Source organism: Peromyscus eremicus, chromosome 12, assembly GCF_949786415.1.
Source record: "Peromyscus eremicus chromosome 12, PerEre_H2_v1, whole genome shotgun sequence".
Classification (NCBI taxonomy): domain Eukaryota; kingdom Metazoa; phylum Chordata; class Mammalia; order Rodentia; family Cricetidae; genus Peromyscus; species Peromyscus eremicus.
The window spans coordinates 59,019,917-59,042,079 of NC_081428.1; the positions used below are offsets into that span (position 1 = coordinate 59,019,917).

A 22,163-nucleotide genomic window follows, 5' to 3' on the forward strand; every position below is an offset into this window, starting at 1 on the left:
GGGAGATAAGGATGGGGACTGGGGCAAAGGCAAGTTATCCTGAAAGAATATACTTCCCCGGCAGGGGTCCGCAACCCCTGGAGGCCGTGGCCTTCCGTCCCTTCCTACAAGGAGGAGTCTGGAATGGTCCTAGCCCATTCTACCCCCTAAAACCTTTAAACCCTAAGGAACTCCAGTGTGAGCCAGGGGAGTCAAGTGGGGGTCACCCTCATTCAGAAGGACCACCATGGAAGTCGGGAGAGCTTGGCATTCTCTGCCCCCTGGCCTTTGGAGTAGTGGATTACCACCTGACCCTGAAGCCAGCTTGGGTCTCCATGGACATCAGAACGAAGACTACTAGGCAGGCTGGGGGCTGGGGGCTTTCCAGGCACGTACCCTAACTTGAAGTGTCTCCCAGCATCGGGCACCTTCAAGTCACTACCAGGGACAGCATGCACATTAACTTCAGGCATCTCCAGGAATCGCATGTACCTTTCAAGTGCCTCCAGGGGCGGTATTTATCTTAATTTCTAGTCACCTTCCCAGACAGTGTCCCTTAGCTCCAAGCCGTGTTCCTTGTGTCTCGTGCATCTTGGAGTGCAGCTCTTGACTCCACAGGTTAGGGCAGAGGTGACACAGGCATTAAACAGATGAATGAACACACAGTCTATCCCCAGGTGGCAACCGGGAAACAGGGCTTCACTCAGGTAACTGTCCACAGTCCCACAGTTCCCAGCTGACAGGGCTGGGCTGTGTGCCATTCTGCTCCATGCAGACACTTGCTTCACTACCCAATGTGACCTTCCTTGGCAAGGATGACCTGGGATGTCTGCATCTTCCTAAACTGTACCTTCTTCCTCCAGTGGTTCTCAACCTGTGGGTCACGACCCCTTTAGGGGGATGACCTTTTCACAGAGGTCGCCGAAGACCATCAGAAAATACAGATATTTACATTGTGATTCATAATCATAGCAAAATGACAGTTATGAAGTAGCAATGAAATAATTTTATGGTTGTGGGGGGGTCACCACAACATGAGGAACTGTATTGAAAGGTCGCAGCCTTAGGAAGGTTGAGAACCACTGCTCTAGCGCCTCTGAGGCCTGATGGCCCAGCAGGAGTGAAGGCGCACTCTGAGCTGCCAGCCACGGGGGCTGACACAGCCCATCTGTCAGCGCTCATCGGACAGGAGAGGCATCTGGGACCTCACGCCACAGTCGGTGGTAGCTCAGGACCAAAACATTCTTCAAGTTCCTTCCTTGGCCAGTCTCAGCTGGTAACCCCAGAAGCTGTGTGTTATGGGGTTGATTTACTTTCTTTGTGGCCTTGCTCTTGGTGGGGGCAGAGGGCAGCATGCCATCACCCTCTCTAAATATTACAACTCCACAGAGAATTGAAGAATGTGACTCATCACCCTTTCCCTCTCCAGCTAAGAGCCCAGGCCTTGCTCTGTTGATTATGGGTGGGATAACAATCCAGGAAACAACAGCAAGAGTCACTGCAGCTCCTGGCTGCTGAACACCGAGACATCGGAACGGCTACACACTGTCTCCACATCGTTCCACTCACTCGCCAACCCGCAGGAAGCACAGACCACTGCTATTCTCTGTGCAGAGGAGGGAACTGAGGTTGAGGGGCTTAGCACCTTAGTCCCACAGTCAGTCCACAGCGGAGATTCTTAACCCCAGAACCCAGGCCTAACCTCTGAACCTCATGGGTTCTCTGTGAACCCCGCCCCGGTGTGTTTTTAAACTATGATGTCCACCATTACTACCCAATCTAAACTAAAGTTCCACTCCAAATCTGAGACTAGAGTGAGCACGTGCCTCTCTCCAAGGCTACATCCAGGCTAGGACCCAAGGAGGGGACCCCAGCAGGACATTTGTATGACTGTGGTACCCTAATCTCTGATGTACACCCTAGAGTCCATCCCTCCCTGAGCACTACAACATATTCATTTTTTCTCTCCTTCCTTCTCTTCACTGATTGCTGTCCTCGATCTGGCTTATCCTAGATAGAAACAGGTCCACTATGACAGGGGGCCTGACTTGTGCCTTGTGGACACTGAGATGGCTCTGTGACTTTCCTCTTAATGACCTGAAGTCACTGCAGGATCACTGCTGGGAGCGGGGACAATGGTACCCGGAGCGAGGACCACCCCTTGAGATTATCTCTGTGAACTGAGCAAGTCTGGGCGGTCTCTGAGCAAACCTCTTTGCTGGAGGGCTGGGGCTAAGGACCCGTGGCGGACTACTTCTCAGAGCAGATTTTCTTCCAGATTATCTGGGCAGACCTCAGTGGAAGCAACAGGAAACTCTGCCGAGCTCAGAGCAGCTAGAGAAAGCACCTCGTCCCCTGTCAGGGACGTGGTCGGGAAAGATGGAGAGAAGAGCTCAGGACCCAGCTCTGACACGTTGGGGACACTTGAGGAGCACCCCCTTTCTACCTGAAACTCACGCCTTTTGCATTTGTCCTAACAGGCGGGGAAAGCTATTTCTTCTCTTATCTCTAGGTAGAGACCTCAGATCATAGGACAGCCCTGGGGCTTCTCAGCAACGTGGTTAAACACACACAATATATACCACACACACACACACACACACACACAGAGAGAGAGAGAGAGAGAGAGAGAGAGAGAGAGAGAGAGAGAGAGAGAGAGAGAGAGAGAGAGAGAGATTGATTGATTGATTGATTCCATCCCCCCTCTCTTCTAGGTCTTTCCTTCCAAAGGCTCTCCGAGCTTCCTCTCAGAGTCCTTGTCCAAACCCCTCGACCTTGGTATAAAAACATAGATTCAAAGTCAAAAGGTCAGAAAGCTTGCTGGAGACAAGTATCCACCTTAGCCAGCTGCGGACCATAGATAAAGAGTACATCTCCGGGCCTCAGTTTCCTGGTCTCCTGTACAGTGGGGAATGATAACATACCATTTACACGTGTGGGGACTCTGGGAACATAGAGAGCACCTAGGAAGTGACATTCCACACCTGAGGACGGACAGAGGAGCAAGCATGCCTGTTCATCACATGGCTGCCTCCACACCTCAGCCACGTGGCCATCTGTCCAGGAGCCCATGGTGGCTACTGGCCATCTTGGCTCTGCCTGATCGAGAGCATGGATGGGCTGCAAACCCCGCCCCCGCAAACAGAGCACAGGTGTGTGGTGCATCTGTACTTTCCCCTCCGAGCCTTGGCCTTTGTGGCTCCAGAGACAGGTGGGAGGGGTCATTAATGAATGCAGCATGGTCATCCCAGACTTCAGAGCGCATCTGGAAGCTACACGGCCCTGCTGGTTCTACATACAAACCACAGTGTTGTGTTCCCCCTCCAGCCCTGCTGACAGCCATTGTGGAGGCAGTTTGTAGCATCCAATGACTCCCTTGACTGATAACAGCCTAGATTCTCTTCACTCAAGCTCAGAGGACTCGGGCTTCAGGAAATTTTGCCCAAAGAGAAAGTAACTTTCCCAAAGCTCACAGTGGCTCCTTTTCTGGGCAGGCGGGAGAATTACCAGGCTCTTCGGGAGCCATGGTGGAGGAAGGCCACCTGTACCGCTTACGTCCCTGTGGATCTCATGAGCAGATTTTGCACTCTATTAACCTACATCTGTTTGCATATCCCTGCTGTCAGCAGCTTCTGCCTAGGGAGGCAGCCGATGTGTGGCGGAGACAAAGTGGGTTTTGGAGCAGGCTGGTTTTACCATGCTGGCTGGGGTAGTGTGTGTGTGTGGGGGGGCTTCAGCCCAGGTCTTAATCCAACTGGATCCATAAATTAGGAATGCTGTTTGTGCCCTCTTGTAGGGACATCAAAGGATCGGCGACAAGGTGTGCAATGCCTGGAACCGAGGCTCACACACAAGGGCTTAGAGGGCGTGTTAAGAGGCTGGTGAAGCAGACCGTAATAAGAGCGACACTGGGGTCCAAGTCTATGTGCTCTGTCTTTGTCAGTGAGAGGTCCCCCCACAGCTGGTCTGCTTCTTTTCTTCCCTTCTTTCTCTATTCTCTCTTACCACCTTGCCATCTACTTCAGATCCTGACAGGAAGTTAAACAGTGAGAACTCTCCAAGCAGACAAAGGGCAGGGCTCCACAGCACCAGGCCACCTGTTAGGCTGTGCCCACCCCCGGGGGGGGGGGGCGGGGGACGAAATGACGCTGTCTCCATCAGGGTCCAGTGCTCCCACCCTGCCCTCACCCCTACCTCACATTGTCATGTTTCTGGATGTAAATCTTGTGGAACATCATATCCTCCTGCTTGGCGTTGATGTCTGCTTTCATCTCCATGGCAACGTGACGGGGAAGGACAGACAGCAGGAGCCGCTCCTGCAGAGGGAAGCAGATGAGTCTGTCACCATTGTTTTCCACATCTCTGGCGAGTCCCTTCTCATCCATGCCCACGCCCCTGGCTGCAGGGCACAGGAAGACCTCCCAGGCTCTCCCGAGAGCCACAGAACTAGAACCTGTGTAAGAGGCGGGAACAGCCGCAGTCATGCCCCAGGGTTCTCTGGGGTACCTCCTGGTCCATCACATAGCTTGCTTCCATTCTGCCCCGCGAAAGGCACTCATGGCGGAGCCTTGAGTATCAAGCAGCTTGGGTTAAAACCTTAAAGTCCCCTGTGGCCTTGGCCACGCTGCCATTGACAGCGTGAGCTGGACTCATTCAGCCAGTCATCAAGTATTTATAGATGCCAACTGTGTGCCAGGCGGCATTCTGGGGGTGAGAATCCGAGCCGTGCACCCACAGGCAGGCAAAGGCCCCCCGGGAGCTATGAGCAGGCTGCCTGCCCTAGGCTAGGAGATCTGCTGTCATTAGGGGCCCAAGATCCTTCAGAGTCTTTCAATTCCAAGAGGGAGACAGTGGCCCAAAAACAAGAGAAAAAGGAAGTTAACTTGGAGGAATCAAGAGAAGTTAAAGGCAGTCACCAGGGAAGTGGGGGAGAAGCAGGAGAGGGGACAGGACCACATCACGGCAAGGCATGTCAGCTACTGAGAGAGTCTGGACTTTTCACTCAATTCCTAAGTTTTCCTCCAAGGCCTGTTCGGCTCCAGGGTACCCAGCTGCCTCCTGGGCAGAGTGGCCCTATCTGAATGCCACAGCCTTGACTGAAGGACAAGCCCTCTGCCAGGCTCACACACGTAAGTCTTCTCCTCTCAGACCTTTCATTCTGGCTGCCTGCAGCCCTCTGCCTCTCTCCTGCCCATCATTCTGCACTGAACTCTGGGTATCCACCCCCTACCCCAGGTAGCCCTGAGACCTTCTTACCTCAGTGTCCTTTCTGGCTCCTCTTCTTCTGGGTGCCCACTGAAGCATGCCCTACTTCTGTCCTCAAAATACTCATGCCTCGGGGAGCAGATCCACTGTCTGGCCACCACCATCCATCAACTCTGTCACCTCCTCTCATCTCCAGCCCACGGCTCACTGGTTCCCAAATGCCCACCTGTGACATCACAGCCCCAGCAAGATTCACCCTCCCCTCCCTTCCTTCCCTTGCCTTTGTAGAGGACACTTCCATCCTCCTGTACCAGGATCCAGATCCCACCTCTGTAGAAACTGCTTACATTTCTAGAACTTTCCTCTGGAACTCACTCTTCTTCTCTCTGCCCCAGCACTCAGCACTGACCTGGGAACAGCTCTTGAACCTGTCCTTTCCCTTCTGTAACCTCTTCCACCCTCCTAGTGCCCCGCTCACCTGTTCCTGGGATGCATGCAGCACCATGGCTCCATGCCTTCTCCTTAGCCCTCCCTGCTGCCTGTACAGCCCAAATCTCTCCAAAACATGTCGCTATAGCACACCCCTGCTTAACATCACCACATCAAGCAGGACTCTAGACCCTAACTAACCCTGAGGCTGCAGGAGATGGGGAGAATTCAGGGCCATCTGCACTACACAGAAAGACCCTGTTTCAAAAAAAAAAAAAAAAAAACAGAAGCAAACGATCATTATCCTTGGGCAAAGACAACATCCAGAGTGACCACATAAAATGGGAAGTGAAGGAAGGTGTTCCATTCTCAGGGGTGAGGCCCTGGAGTTGATAACAGAGATAGGATGGGAGTTCTTGAGGAAGACAAGGACTTAGAGGTGAGCAAGGTGCATGTATAAGAAATGGTAAGCCTGTCAGGGCCATGGGAAGGCTTGAGGCATGCTGCCGAGCAGAGCTTCCTTCAAGAAGTTGGGCCAGGAGCCCAGGCAGGGTTGAGTGAATGGAGGCTAGGGGCAGGGCTGGCTGTTCGTAGTTCCGTTGGAAGGGTACCTGTCTAGCAGGCGTGAAGCCCTGAGTTTGATCCCAGCGCTGTAGAATCTGGACACACTGAGACATGCCTAGATTCCCAGGATTCTGAAGACAGAGGCAAGGGGAGCAACCTTGACTACATACAAGGTTCAAGGCCAGCCTGGGTTATCTAAGGTTGTGTCTCCAAAGTGGGTAAGCATAAAGAAGGACAGTCAGCCTTCAGATTGGTCAGTGTCCGTTTGGGGACCTGGCAAGGCAGAGCAGCCACAGGGGGCAGTGTTAGTGAGGACAGGCAGAGGAGAGGACAGGTGAGGACAGGAGGACCTGGAAAGTTCATCCCCTACCTGGCCCTCTGGATGTCAGCAGGCATGTCGTGGAACCATCTAGCATGCATCCAGAGACACCCACACTTGAGTGAGCAGAGCAGCCACACTGGGTACTGTTCTGCTGTCCTGACCATTCTCTTCCTGTCTCTAACTCCAAGAGAGACTCTCTGTGCTCACATCTGCCATGGGGCCTGATGGCATGTGGCACACAGGAGGCCTATGCCAGTGTTTGCTGAGGATCAGTGGGAGGGACCCATTGGTCTACAGAAACTTCCAGAGTCATGTTGGTCCAACTGTAGAGACCCTTCACTATGCTGACTGCCCTCTGGGGATACCATCCACCACCCTCAGCTTCCTGTCAGGAGCTGCCATAGCTCCACACTGTATAGGTGGTGTTAGAGGAAGAGCAGGGACAGATAACCATCTGTCTGGGTTACATGAAATGAGCAGTAGTGACCCAGATCTGAACCCCAAATAAGACCCCATCCCTCAGGGCAGGAATGGCTGGGACCTTGACACCAACCTCAGTCACCATCCCACCTTCCCCAGGAGAAATGTCTGAGGGGTTTCTCTTGGCAGATAGCTGTGGCCCTGTCAATGGCCAGCTTCTCTGGTCAGGGACAGTCTGGGGAGAGCCAAGACAATCTTCCTTCTCTGAAGCATCCACACCCAGAACTGGACAGAGAAGAAGAGCTGAGTCGGGGTACCTGAGAGGCTTCTCCTCCTCCTTCCCTTGGGTAAATGCCTCCGCCCAGGCTGGAAATACTGACTGCTCTCACTTCTTCAACTCATGGGGGCCCAGGATAGAGGAGACTTTTGGCTGCTTGACCACAGGGCCACATGAGGAGACCACAGGCAAGGGACAGGAAAGGCAAAGAGGATCCTACAGAGCAATCAAGTTGGGCTCCTTGAGGGAAATATGGCCAGGAGGAGGGGCTGGGCAGAGTGATGAGCATAAGCCTTGGGGAACAGGCAGTGAACTAGCCAGCTGCTCCTCTGCAGCAGGCCTTGGCTGGCATCCAGGCCTCCTGGCTGTGCCTCACTCACCTGTTGCTGGTTCTCCCGCTGTGAGTGGAGCCGAGCCTGGATACACTCCCGGGTCTCCTGGAAGGCCTGTCTCTGGGAGACCTCAGCTGGGTAGTGAGTGCAGACCCCCACAATGTTGGTGCAGGAGAAGATGAGGACATTGGAGACAAGCTGTGGAGGAGAAGAGAAGCACAAGGTCCTCAAGAACATAGCAGGCATGGACACCAGAGCCCCGCCTGACCCTAGTCCTCCAGACCCCGAAGTACAGAGTCCCCAGCCCGAATCTTAGCAAATTCACACCTAGCTATTAAACAACAAATGCCAATGTAGGTAAACACCTGACTAGAAGAAGTCAAACTTAATCATTTAGATTTTCTAATGTCCCCAAAGACCTAAGCTTGGCTGACCTGTGATAGAGGCACAGAACCTAAGAACACAGAGTCCCTGCATAATCATACCAAATATACCAGAGATACCACAAATAAAAAGAACTATTGACTTAGAGCCGAGAGGTGCCACCAGGAAGGATCCCAAAAGGTGTCGGGACTTCATTTCTAAATGCGTGAGAGTTGGTATGGTACAAAGGGGTCCCTTCCCAAAGAGGCCCTGACTTATTATTCTAAAAATGGGCTTCCATGAGTCCAGGCTACACCAGCCACACAGGCCACAGGACCATGATAACCATTCTGGGGAATGGAGTCTGCCTGGTGGGGTTGAGAGGAAGCTCAATTCTTTCCTCTCCAGGTTCCTGACAGCTCCATGCTCCAGCATCTGCCCTCTCCCTACTCCTCATGGTTCCCTGCTCCATGCTGACTGAGATGTGTGTGGAAAAGCATTTTCACTCTGCTGCTCAGCAGCACTAAGGCTAAGCTTTTTTTTTTTTAAAGTACTTACTAAAAGGCTAAGGTAAAACAAAATGATATAACAGATCCCTCAAAGGCAAGGGGATGTCACCCAATGAGCCCCACAAGCTGAGGTTCTTCAGAATGGACCCTGGCAAGCAAAGCTCTGTGGATATAAACATGCTGGACCTGGTCCTACACTTGCCCCGAGATTCAAAAAGCCTGGAGAGATCTTAGTTCTGTAGGCTGTGGGGGCTTTGAGCCCCACTCTAGTGCCACCCCTTAGCTTGTCAATCTCAACATCAGAGCACTAACCTCAGCCCTGCCTCTTGCACTGTGACCTTCTGGCCTCTGAGGAACATGCATTAGTCGCCAATTCAGAGTAAGGAAGGTGTTTGTTCATATAAATCTCAAAGAGCCTTACTTGGGGATCTCCCCCACCCAGAAGGGGTATAACACATGATTAATGGGTGTGACACATGATTCCCACAGTCCTCTGGGGCTTCCACTGTATCTGTTCTTGACTCAGATCTAAGCCCTACACGAAGGTTTCCCCTGTCATACTCTGAGGTTGTGTTGAGCCCCACATCCTCCCCAGCCAAGTGAAGGTCCAGGAACCAGATGAACTCATGCTGGTGATGGTGCCATCTGTCTCTAGAGATGTCCCCGAGAGTCTCTGCCCTGCTCCACAAAGGGAATTTATCTGTCTCATTTTTACAATCTGGCTTCCCCCTAGCCAAAGATGGCTCTGAACTCCATGGCAGGAGCAGGATCAGGTGACCAGTGATCCCAACTTCATTGGCCAATGTTACTGTTACCAACTCCTATCCAAATCCTACCAACCCCTGAATTCTGACATTTTATGTAAAGACCTGATATCGAAAATCTATTTAAGACAAGGGAAGAAAACCCTGCTCCACGGCAACCAACAAGCCACCTGAAGAATGTCACATATGGGATGATCAATTTCCCTTAAAACGCCTACTGCAGTGGTGTGGGGAGGTGACTGAATCATCAGGGTAGATTCCTCATGAACAGGCTTAACACCTTGAGGGAAAGAGATCTTTGCTTGCTCCCTCGTCTCTGCTCCCCACCATGTGAAGATATGAGAACTCCAAAGAAAAGCTCACCAGAACCCCAAAGAGGATGCTCACCGGAACCCCAAAGAGGATGCTCACCGGAACCCCAGAGAGGATGCTCACCAGAACCCCAGAGAGGATGCTCACCAGAACCCCAAAGAGGATGCTCACCGGAACCCCAAAGAGGATGCTCACCAGAACCCCAGAGAGGATGCTCACCAGAACCCCAAAAAGGATGCTCACCAGAACCCCAAAGAGGATGCTCACCAGAACCCCAAAGAGGATGCTCACCGGAACCCCAAAGAGGATGCTCACCAGAACCCCAAAGAGGATGCTCACCAGAACCCCAAAGAGGATGCTCACCAGAACCCCAAAGAGGAAGAATGTTCACCAGAACCCCAAAGAGGATGCTCATCAGAACCCCAAAGAGGAGCTCACTAGAACCCAGCCATGCCAGCACTTTAATCTCAAGACTTTGAGTCTCCAGAATTCGAGACACAAACTTCTTTTTTTTTTTTTTTTTTTTTTTTTATTTTTTAAAGATTTATTTATTTACTTTGTATACAGCATGTATGACCAGAAGAGGGCACCAGATCTCATTACAGATGGTTGTGAGCCACCATGTGGTTGCTGGGAATTGAACTCAGGACCTCTGGAAGAACAGTCAGTGCTCTTAACCTCTGAGCCATCTCTCCAGCCCGAGACACAAACTTCTTATGTTGACAAGCTACCCAGCCTATGGTATTCTTAGCAACTCAGACCATCTAAGACAGGTAAGTAGATAGGGGACAGAACCCGAAGGAGAGCCAGCAATATAAAGCAGAAACGAATGCATATCAAGCAAAAAGGTAGAGGTGAGCACTTCAGTGGAGGAGTGATGGGGAGGCCTCTGGGCAGGTCAGGGTGTGCTGGGCATTGAGAGACAGGTAGTGAGACCATGACAAGTGCATGGGCCTTGAATAAATAACTCAGAGTCTCCAGAAATCCAGAAAGAAAATATGGAGCTTAGGCTGAGCAAGCCAGACATCATCTTTATACAGTGGGAACCATTAAAGATTGTTGAATCAAAAATGCATGATGAGCAAGCACATGGCTTCCAAGACTCAGAAGGGCAAATACACAGGCAATAGAAGACAAGACACTGCCACACAAGCCAAAATATGAGAGAACAAAGACCTGGCTGAGGCTGGGGCCAGGCAAGGCAGAGCTGATACAGAAGAACCCTATGACAGGGAAGGAGTAAGTTCAGGAAGAAACAGACTGTGGCCCTCAGTATAACCAGCACAGTGACCATGAGCCAAGACCCCAAGAGCAGGCCACTGCTCCCATTCAAGGTGCAGGGTCCTAAGTGGGGCAGTACCACCCCCATCCCCAGCCAAGGCTCAGGGAACATCACGGAAGAAGGGGTGGAAAGAATGTAAAACCCAGAAGATGGGGAGGGCTGCTGTGACATCTGTCTTCTGGACTCGACACGACCATTGTTAGCAGCTACTATTACCTGCATCAGCTCATGCCAGACAGTAATTACAACATGGATGCTGAGGAGCATGCACACATGTGCACAAACACAAGATTGTCAAAGACTAAATAATATGCATTTTTGAGACAATATGAAGTAGTTTGGGTTTTTGTTTGTTTGTTTTTTCAAGACAGGGTTTCTCTGTGTAGCTTTGCGCCTTTCCTGGATCTCACTCTGTAACCCAGGCTGGTCTTGAACTCACAGAGATCTGCCTGGCTCTGCCTCCTGAGTGCTGGGATTAAAGGCGTGCACCACCACCGCCCAGCTGAAGTAGTTTGGATGACAGATGTCTTTCATAGGCTCAGGGATTTAAACTCTGGTATCCAACTGGTGGCACTGTTTCGGGCGGTGGCACAGCCTTGCTGGAGGAAGGACATTACTGGGGCAGGCGCTGAGAGCTGAGAACAGTCATGGCCTACTTTAGCTTGCTTTCTGCTTCATGTCTTTGGGTGAAGATGTGATATCCAAATTCCTGTTCCTGCTGTCATGCCTGTCGCTTGTTTCCATGCCTCCCCTTGCCTTGACTCTGCCACAATGGACTTGTCGCTTTGGAACCATAAGCTAAAATAAACTCTCCCGTAAGTTGCTACTGGTCATGATCTCTCCATGTAACCCTGGCTGACTTGGCACTCACTCTGTAGACCAGCTGGACTCAAAAGCATAGACATCTGCCTGCCTCTGCCTCCCAAGTGCTGAGATTAAAGGCATGCACAACAACATAAAATTATTTTTAAAAATCAAAAAAAATATATTCATGGCCTTGTATTTGGCAACAATTCCTTAGATGTTGCATCGAAAATGCAAAAGACCAAAAACAAAGACAAAAATGGATTTTATTAAAATTAAATTAAGAACATCTTCTCTCCAAAAGGTTATGCAAATGAAAGAAGCCACTGAATGGGAAAAAAATATTTGCAAATGATAGATTTGATTAAACTCAAAATCTATAGAGAACTCACAAAACAAATAGCTTACTCTTTAAAAGAGACCAGATGGTTTGTCCAAGGGGACAGAAGTGGGGACCTGCAAAGGTCCTCTACACATGTTAGTGGCCATTAGGGAAATGCCAACTTAAAAGCACTGAGCTACTGTCATGCACGATCAGGATGGGTAAAGGTGCAGTAAGTTTAAAATGGAAAGAAAAGAATGCAATGCCGCACCAAAGACAAAGATGCCAGTGTTGGAAGTCTTACATCTTGATGTTGGGAAGCATCTGGCCATTCCGGAAACAGTCCTGCAATGCTGGGTGAGGTTAAATGGACACTCACCATGTGACCCAGAAACCCCACTCCTAGGTGTTCATTCAAATGAGAGGAGAAGTCACATGAAACAAAGAATCTGCCCTGGACTGTTCACGAACACCAACTCAGCTGGAGAGAGGAACAAACCATTGCTGTGCCCGATATGGATCAACCCAAAAACGCTATGTTGAAATGAAAGAGGCAGATGCCTAAGCATGTGGGCAGCCCGATTCCATAGATATGGCATTCTGGGAAAAACATAGCCACAACGACTATAAACAGGTGCATGTTTACATGGGGCAGGGGCAGGGGCAGGGCTGAATGTTTACATGGGGCAGGGGCAGGGCTGAATGCTTACACGGGGCCGGAGTGGGGTTGAATACCATGCATGGGGCAGCAGGGGGAAATCATTTGGGGTGATGGAACTGTTCCGTATCTTGGCTGTGTCGGCGCACATTTTCTATACATATCTGTTGAACCCACAACACTAAAATGGATAGGTTTTTACTAAATATAAGTTACCTTGGTTAAAAAAGAAAAAAAAGAGCACTGAGTCAGTGTTCTGGGGGAGAGAGTATGAAGGGCTGGGCGGCCAGAGAAAGAGTAGGTTTTTCTCTTTCTAGGGCCAGAGAGAGAGGTCAAAGTGGGTTTGAGACACGACTCCAAGGTAATTATCAGCAGGGTGCAGCTCTAGCCCATGGGTCCTAATCCCCGGGTCTCAATCCTCAAGTCTCTACCGCTGTATTCTAGCCTTCCCTGCAGCCCAGAGGCCAATAGCAACCGTCGGTGCAAATCCACGTAAAGCAGCAGCAGTAACCCAATAGGGTCCAAATGGCTTTGCTAAGCGCTGCACCTCACTGTTCATCTCTCGTTCACGAAACACACACTAGCCAGGACCAAGATGGTGCTGGGGTGCTGGGGTTTCAGAGTCAGGGGTCAGATCCAGGGGGACCAGCACACAGAACTAAGAGGGACAGAGTGTAAGCTCGCCTCACTCACTCTCCACTCTCACTATCCACTGCAAAGCAGGCATCTGTGTACACCAGGGTCTTCACGGGTGCTGAACCCTCTCTGTGGGTGTTTTGCTTGGGTTCCGACCAGAGGGGAGGCACCAATCAGACCTCCAGGAATTCTGCTCACAGACACCTGGGAAACCTACTGTGTACACATGATACTTTGGACACAAGGCCGGTTCATGCAAATGCTGCCTGGCTCCGATCCACTGACAGAGTGGTCACGTCTGTTGAGGAGCCTCTTGTGGCGTCGCCATGGAGGCAAACAAACTAAACGCAAGGTCAGGGTCTGTCTTCTATAAAAGGCTTAATTAGTAAATGATCTCAAGTGTACCGTGGCATAAAGACTGCTGAGACTTTGAAATGACAGGGCTGTGAGTCGTCCCCATGCTGACTTCAAGGGACATATTTCAACTACAGGGGAAGCGTGTACATGCCTGTAGACATGTGTATGTGTGTGCACACAAGACCCTCGCATGCATTATACCACATAGAGTTAGGGGGTCCTAACAGAGTAGTAAAATCTCAGCCTGGCAGCTGCTTTCCACACTAGCTTTACAGCTGGTGTGGGTGGACACGGCTCAGGGGTGTCCTAGGACCTACCTAGGACCACACCAGCAAGATCCTCACCAGGGCGGGAGACCACTTGGAATTCTGTTCTGTGGGGAGAGGCCTAGGAATGCGTATTAGTTCCCAAACATCCCCACTTCTGGAACCCCATATCTGGTTGCCCACAGGCTGCGAGTTCTATTTAGAATCCACGCTGTGGATTCCATGACTGGGTTTGCGCGGTGGGTGTCACTTTGGCAAGAGACTGAAAGAAGCCCCAGCAGCCGGCCTCAGACAGTGCCATCTGTACCGAGGCCCTGTGTAAGGGACCCCCTTCTCGGCACCACTGTAGAATGTGTAAGGCCCAGTGCGAGGAGGAATCAGCGGGCATAGGCAGAATGGAAGGAAATAGGGATACGGGCTAGGGAAGACCCTGGACAGTTTTCTCTTTAACCTAGCTCCTGCTTCCTAGACTCAGCTTGCTATCTGCAATGTGGTTAATGTACTGAGGTGGTGGTGGTGGTGGTGGTGGTGGTGGTGGTAATCAGAATTCCCCACAGACCCAAACTTCACCATTTGGCAGTGTGAGTCCGAAGACAGGGCACTCTGTTATTTGGACTTCAGCCAGTGCTTCTGAGTCTAAATAATGTTTAGTAATAGGTAGATCTCATGCAACGTAAGGTACTGTTCATTGTTTTTCCGAAATTTAAATTGAGCCGAGTGACCCAGGTTTCCCCTGGCAATCCTGCCAGACAGTTTCCTAGCCACACCTGTCCACTCCCTGCTATGGTGGCTGCCATCTGTCCCGCAAACCCCAACACGCAGCCCAACCATCACCTCACGTGGACCCTGCCTCTGGAGTATGCAGACACAGCGGCAGCCTACCAGTGTCTTCTCTGCACACTGCGGCTGAAGTCGTCGCCCCCCCCCACACACACACACAGCGCGAGCCAGAGAGCAAAGATGCCCTTTGCCGTGCCCAGCCCAGGCCTCAGAAACGAGGTGATCTCAAGGCCCTAGGACTGACGGACAGGGCTCCTGTTATGGGGAGGGAGAGGGCCCCCTCCCAGAGGTGTGTGTCCTCCCCCCCTTCCTCCAGAGTTACCACTCCTTCCTGTCACCAGCCGTTCCCAGTTTACAAACACACGAAGCTAACAACCACACAAGTTCCAAATAAAAGGAACTGACGAGCCTGCCAAAGCGCCTTCCTCCCACACTGGCAATCCTTTGTCCCACACAGTGGTGGTGGGAAGCTCAGGGGACTGCGGCAGAATCCCATTAAGATTTAAAATCAAATAAAAGAAGGAAAGATCATCTTAAATGATAGACTCTTAGAAAATCTGTCAGCAAGGTTCCTTGTATGCTGTACCATGTTCAGTCAGGTCCTCAATGCCTTTTAAGAATATTAAGGTATTTTTAGAATTTTTAAAATACACCTCTAAAATCTTCCCCTTGCAAAGAATAAAGATTTTGTTGTTGATGATGATGGCGGTTGTGTTTGTTTTTGAGGCAGGGTCTTACTAAGAATCATTGGCTGGCCTTGAACTCAGAAAGGTCCACTTGCCTCTGCCCCCTAAGTACCGGGATTAAAGTCACATGCCACCACTCCCTGCCAAAGCCACATCACCTGTGCCTGGGGGCTTTTGTAGTGAGCTCTTTTAATGTGCAGGCACACAAAGTGGCTAGCTGTGTCCGTAGGGCTCTGGACCGAGGAGCAAGCCGACCCTCTGCCAGCCCCTTCCCCTCTCCACCCCAGCCAGCATGCTAGCTCTGGGATTGCCACTCTAATGTGTTAGCTCAACAATCCCCCCCTCCCCAAACCGACATATCTCCTGAGGGGCTTCCAGCCTCCACTCAGGACTCCCCACAAACTATCAGCTGGAACCCTGGCTCCTGCACTGCCATTAACACCCAGCATGCCTCATCGTGGACCAAGTTCCTGTCTCATCACCAGCCACATCACTTAACTGTCTCTGGGAAATGCTGTCCATAACATGATTCTCAAAGTACAGTATGTGTTGATGTAACTGTAATGTGACTAAAATCAAAGCATAAATTACTGACAGGTTAGTCATTAACATCTGCTTAAACCATTTCAGGAAGCCCGGAAGCACAGCTCACAAGCATGTGCAGGGTCCATCCGGTATCTTGTAAAAATGTTAGGGGGAAAACGGCCCAGTGGTCAAGAGCACTTGCTGCTCTTCTAGAGGACCCTGGTTTGGTTCCCAGAACCCACATAATGGCTCACAACCACTCACTAACCCCATTCCTAGGGGCTCCAGTGCTCTTCTGATCTTCCCTGGCACCAGGCACATATGTGGTATACAGACAGACATACATACACTCAGACACACATAAAAATCTAAAGTAATTGTTAACTGTTAGGAAAAACAAGATAAATCAGAAGGGGGAGACAGACAGGGCTCATGGAATGACGGTGGACAACCATTTCCAGGCTCAGAAACACTTTCACATAAATGTGAGACACTTTCACATAAACACACCCCCTCGAATCGTGTAAGACAAACAAGCCATGCGCCATCACCTCCACCTGCCAATAAGGAAGACAGAGGCTCTGCCTGAGGTTACAGACCGAGGCAGTGGCAGAGCCAAGCTCACAATTCATCACTCCAAGCTCAGAGCTAGTCCCACGCCACTTACACTAAGCCTCTATTTATCCCAATTTAATTTAGGGCCAGTTTTGTTTTATTCTATTTAATAAAGAACACTCAACTTTCCTTCACCCTGCCGTGGGTGCCCCAGGCCTTCTTCACAGACCCTGGTCACATAAAGAACTACTGATTAGGTAGGGCCTACTCCCAGCCACTGCCAGATTGGATGAGCATCCTTGGGGGCCCTGTTACCACTTCACTCTCCAGGGCACTCGCTGCTGTGAATGAGAATAGCCATCTCTACCTAATGAGGCCAAGCCTCGCTCTACCTGAGTGGCTCTTAGTTATCAGTGTTGTGGAGACAGAATCCAGTTACCATCGAGTCCTCAAAGAGGACAATTCAGGACGTCAGTGTATTCACAGAACGTCTGCAACCTTCCCCCCTGAAACCCTGTGCCCATTAGAATACTATCTCCCATACCCACTTGCAGCTCCTGCCAGTACCTCATCTGCCTGTCTCTTCCAGTTGGCCTATTATGGCCTTTTCAAATCCACAGAATCAGACGAGCTAGGTGGCCTCCACTCCTGACGAATCTAACTTAGCATGGTATTTTCAAGACTCACCTTGTGTTGTAACAAGTATCAGTACTTTGCTTCTTAGGATGGCTAAGCAACAGACACATGGATTGACTACACGTCATCGTCTACCATCAGTTAGGGACGTGTGGGCGGCAACCACTCTTGATATGATGAACAATACTGAAGTGGCCAACATTCATACGCAAGTCCTTGCGTGGAGGTATGTTCTCAGTTCTCTTGGATACACACGTAAGTTGTATGGTAATGGCATTTAACCGTTTTCAGGACCCAGTTGCCTCATTTTGCATTTCCCACCTGCAATGTAGGAGAGCTCCACTCATTCTTCTCACCAGTTTCCCCGGCCCTTGTTCATTGTTTGGTCATTAGGTGTTTTGTTTTCGTTTTGTTTTTTACGACAGTCACATTAGTGAGAATGACGCCTTATCTCACTGTGGTTTTCTGTCCCTCAAATTTGTAAAGCAAATAGTGATAACAAGCAGGACCATTTATTCTGTGCCCTACACTGCTGTCCAGTTTTTGTTTTTATCTCTAGTAAATTATTCCTGGGAACACCACAGGCTTTGTGTATGAATCTCATAAAAAAAATGGTGGCTTCCATATAACTGCACGTATATGAGCAGAACAGCCTTGTAATCAACTCATCCAATATTGATCAGGTTCCCCGAGATGAACACTGAGCAGAGTCCCCCAGCCATCCAGCCCCCACCCTGCAGGACCCCAAAGCTGGTAAGTTACTGGCACGCGAGTGGCGGAGAGGACTTTGTGTCAATGGCTTTCTGCTCTTCAGTGTCCACCAGCAAGCTAAATCCCCAAGCCTTCAGTCATGTCGGGCGAACCGAGGGAGGCAATAGCCTAATATGTGAAGAGTTTTACAGATCCACCAGAAAGAGTTTAGGGTTTAACAGACTATCAGCAACATGGGCGACAAGCTCTTCCAAGTGAAAAATGGCAGTGGTGGCACACCCCTTTAATCTCAGCACTCAGGAGACAGAGGCAGGTGGGTCTCTATGAGTTCAAGGCCAGCCCGGTCTACAGAGTGAGTTCCAGGACAGCCAGGGCTACAAAGAGAAACCCTGTCTCAAAAGACAAACAACAACAAAAAAAAAGAAAGAAAAGAAAAAGAAAAAATAATATAAAAGCGTGAAATCGTGTAGCATTTTACCTATAAAAAGAGAAAGTTTGGTTTTTCCTTTTCATGGTAGTATTAATAAGAATACAATGGGACAGGCCTCCATAAGTGCCCTCCACATTAAAAACAAACAAACAAACAAACAAACAACAAAAAAAACCACTTAGCAGTGGGGGCACAAACTAGTAAAAGCTTTCTGGTAAGCAGTTTGGTGAAGAACACACAAAGAAACCTTAAAAATGTTCGTCTTTGTCCCAGTCCCTGAGTCCTGCGCCACAGCAGCCCTAGCGTCTGGACTGCTTTCAATCCAGAGAAGACTGTCAAGGTTGAAAAATCACCGTACAATAGTTGTCTCATTGGAAGGAAATTTAGCATTTTATAGATGATTTTCCCAAATATAGTATCAACTGAGAGGAAAGAGAATATGGAATTATACAGTGTGGACACCAGTTTTTCAAAAGTATATACTTAAAATATTAACACTAGTAAAATGCCTCTTTGATGCCTGGATTATAAGTTTTCTTTTCTTTAGACCATTAATTAGTTTTCCATCATGTGTTGTTCATTAAGGAGACTATGATATATATACAGGAAGTAGGGGGCGAGTTCTTGCTCTTTAGGATGAACGAGGCAGGCTGGAGCAAACATCTCTTCCAGGGGCCGAGATGAGATGAGAACTTAGATAAACAGACCAGACAGAGAGTCCAGCTGAGCAGAGGCCACGAGGAAGGCTTCACGGAGGAGCGCTGAAGGACGGGACTCTGCGGCAGAGCCTCAGAGCATGCAAAACACACCCATACACATGAAATAAAAGTAAATAAGCCTTAAAGGGAGGGGGAAAATAAGGTCAGGCGTCATAGAAGTCAACAGAAGAAATTCAACGGAGGGAGGGGAGCCAGAATCAGGTGCTGTGGAAGTCGGTGACCTCTGTGCCCACAGTTGACCTCACAGGGAGATCAGGTACAAGAGAGGGCAGCCTACCAGGGACTTGGCAGAGGGTACCAGGTGCTTGGCGCCTAGGGACTAAGAATGGATAGCTGAAGGGAAACAGCATGGGGGCTGGGGTGGAGAGAGAGAAGGAGGGTAAAGTGGACAGGGAGGCAGACCCCCATGGGGCTACGATGCCCACCACAGTAGCCACTAGCCATGTGGAGCCAGGAGCACCTAAAATTATTTGTACCTCTGGGTATTTGTTGCATTTTTACTTCTTCAGCGGATGGGAGAGCCACACTGTGCATGTGGCTCTCCTTATGTTCTTGTTGGACAGTATTGTTACTGAATGCAGAGAAAGCCAGGTTGGGGGGGCGGGCAGAACATAAACTGACTGGCAGATCAGCATCCCAGTCAGCAACTGGTGGCCCACTGTCAGGATCCAGAGAGACCTGCCTCCCTCCATCCCTGGGGATCATTTCCCGAAGGCCCAGATTCACCTGTCTAGTCAGAGGGCAGTGTTAAGGGCAGCCTCCCTTTGCAGCTTTCAGAGCCCCGAGGTAGCTTTAGAAAGGGGAAGGGGCGCCTACGGCCTGAAGATCTGAGGGTAGACCCCCAGGTGTCAGGTGGCGGCGGCGGCGGCGGCGGCATGGGTGTGATGGCAGAAGCCTCCAGGGTTATCTAGATGAGTTACCAAGCTAGAAACCAACTTCTCTAGCACGCTGCAAAAACGGGAGCGCTTCGGGACATGTCTGAACTTAAGCGAAGGCTTCTGGAGGCTGCAATGTCTTGGAGAACTTAGGTCTGAAAACAATGAACACTGTGGCTCTGGGCAAGTCCCTGTTCCCCTGTGCATACAGAAGGGGAAAGAAGCGGGGGACAGCCAAGGTCTCTGGGAAAGTTCACCTGGGCCTCTGACCACCCAGGATGGGCAATTTGCGGTCTGTTAACACGGTTGCTACTTACAGGAGCCTCTGAAACCTAGTTTCAAGCTGTCTGTGCTCTATCCCCTGAAGGCTCGCCAGTGTACCACTGAATCGCAGCACACTGCTACGGCCCACACCCACCTGGCCCATCCTGGCTGTGTGGGGGAATCCCAGAGGAAACCAGAGTCCTTCAGAATCGATGCCAAGCCAAGACTCCACCTCGCCACCCCTGAGTTGTGGGAATCACGAGTATGGGGCAGTGTAGAAAAGCAAATACATTCCCACATTAAAGACAGGCGTTGGAGCGGTGGTGTGAATAAGAGACTCACTGGGTGTTGGACAGGCTGCCCAGTGGCCTCGCCCACCCACAAATGACTTCTGCAGCTCCCCTGACCTCTGGCACAAGGAAGAGTTTGCTCTGTGGCCTGGCAAGAAGGTTTGTGGGCTAGAAGTTTATTTATAATCCAAGTGCAATAAAGTTTCTCTCTTCCAAAAATCTCAACTTGGAGAACAATTATCCTCTCCCAGCCTCGGCTTCCTCCTCCTGATTCCAAGGAGTCAGACAAGCCCTCATTGTTCTCTGTGAGCAGGGGTGACAGCTGATGGTGATGGGGGGTGGTGTGGGTGGAGGGAAAGGGTTCAGGGGAGGGGAATGGAGCCCCACCTAAACACCTAGTTCCTGCCTCTACCCCACAGGTGAAGGGCAGCCTTTCCAAGCTTTCTCATCCAACCCTAACTTGTCACCCACCCCCAGCCACCTTCACCTCCTTCCCATCATCCTCGTCTCCAGGCTCCATTTGAGACGGTAAAATTGGTTTTCTCACCCAGCTCAAGCTGGCTCCAACAAATATATTATGTAGCAAAGAATGACTCTGAATTCCTGATCCCCTGCCTCCACCTCCAAGGGCCGGGATGACAGGCATGCATCATCACACCCGGGTTGGGGGACGGTGTATGTGGGTACTGGAGATCCAACCCAGGGCCTCCTGAATTCTAGATAAGGAGTTCACCAACTGAACTACATGCCCAGCCAAAGCCAGTGAAATTTGGGAAGGCTTAATAAAAAAAAAAAAAAAAATCACTAAAGAGAAAGTGAAACTTCCAGCCAGCCAATCACCCCTCCCGACCTCAAACTGAGGAGAAACTGTGGACAGTCTCTGTGTGTGGCAGGCAGCAGTGAGGACTGCCCTGTATACAGCCCATTGTCTTATGGCCCGGGACATAGGGGCGCCCGAGGTTTCTCATACAAGCCTGTTTTGCCAGCTCTGTCAGGTACTTCAGCAGGGAATTAGGGGGTCAGGGAGTGCCTGAGAAAGGCAAGAGACACAATGGAGGGAATGCTACGCTAAGAGCCAGGACACCCCAAAGTCCAGCCGTCTACTGGGAATCCCAATGCTTTCATCTCTATGATAGTGCTAATGACACCTGATAACAAGACAGTGTTGCAAGGATGTCACGGGTATAAAAGACGTCACAGGTACAAAAGAGCATGGGTTGCAGCTAGCAATGCTAATGCTACTAGTGATTGACCCAATGGGAACCGGAGGATGATTCCACAAGGGCTGACTTAGCTTCTTGTACTAATCTATCATGTCCCCATCATTCAGAACAGGGGCAAACACATAGCAGGCCCCACTGAACAGTTATCTGCGAAGCAAATCAGGGAAAAAGAAATTGGAGGCTAAGGGACCCCTTCAGAGCCTCAAATAGTCCAGCTTACCCATAAAGAAAGTCTCAGACCTCCAGCCACTGTTACCTGACCCTGGTCGAGACATGGGGGGCCAGAGGGGTTACAGGATCCCACCTGTGGGAATGCCCAGATATGTATGTGTCAGAGCTAAGCAAAAGTCGGTCAGATGAACACAGTAGGGCCAGTAAGGACCGGTGAAGAAATCTTTCAGAGAGATGAGCCATGAGACCTGTATGTGTGTCCCTTGAGTGGGAGGACAGCTCTGCTCGCCTGGCAACTGGGAGTCTGGACTATGGCATTGGCACAACCCTTGCCAGCTGGACTAGCCTGCGGGGGAAATGGGACGATATGGGAATGAGGCTTGTGGAAGGGATCTGGATTACAGACTATCAGTCATCCCCTCATCCCTTCGTCTGGCTTGGCCAGATCCTCCGCTCTCGAGGTCCCAGGAGGCTCCTTCTTATATAAAGCAGGAAGA

General features: G+C 50.4%; 1 protein-coding gene across 1 annotated transcript in view; it reads right to left on the reverse strand.

The window, feature by feature from the left end:
• The window catches only part of Adcy5 (adenylate cyclase 5), a 146,578-nt gene that overhangs the window by 48,033 nt on the left and 76,382 nt on the right, over positions 1–22,163 (reverse strand). Inside the window, exons 2-3 of the mRNA XM_059276848.1 lie at positions 7,577–7,726; positions 4,174–4,295 (exon numbers count right to left, since the gene is read on the reverse strand). Of these exons, the coding sequence (XP_059132831.1) occupies positions 4,174–4,295; positions 7,577–7,726 (272 nt within the window). The remainder of the gene's footprint in view (positions 1–4,173; positions 4,296–7,576; positions 7,727–22,163) is intronic.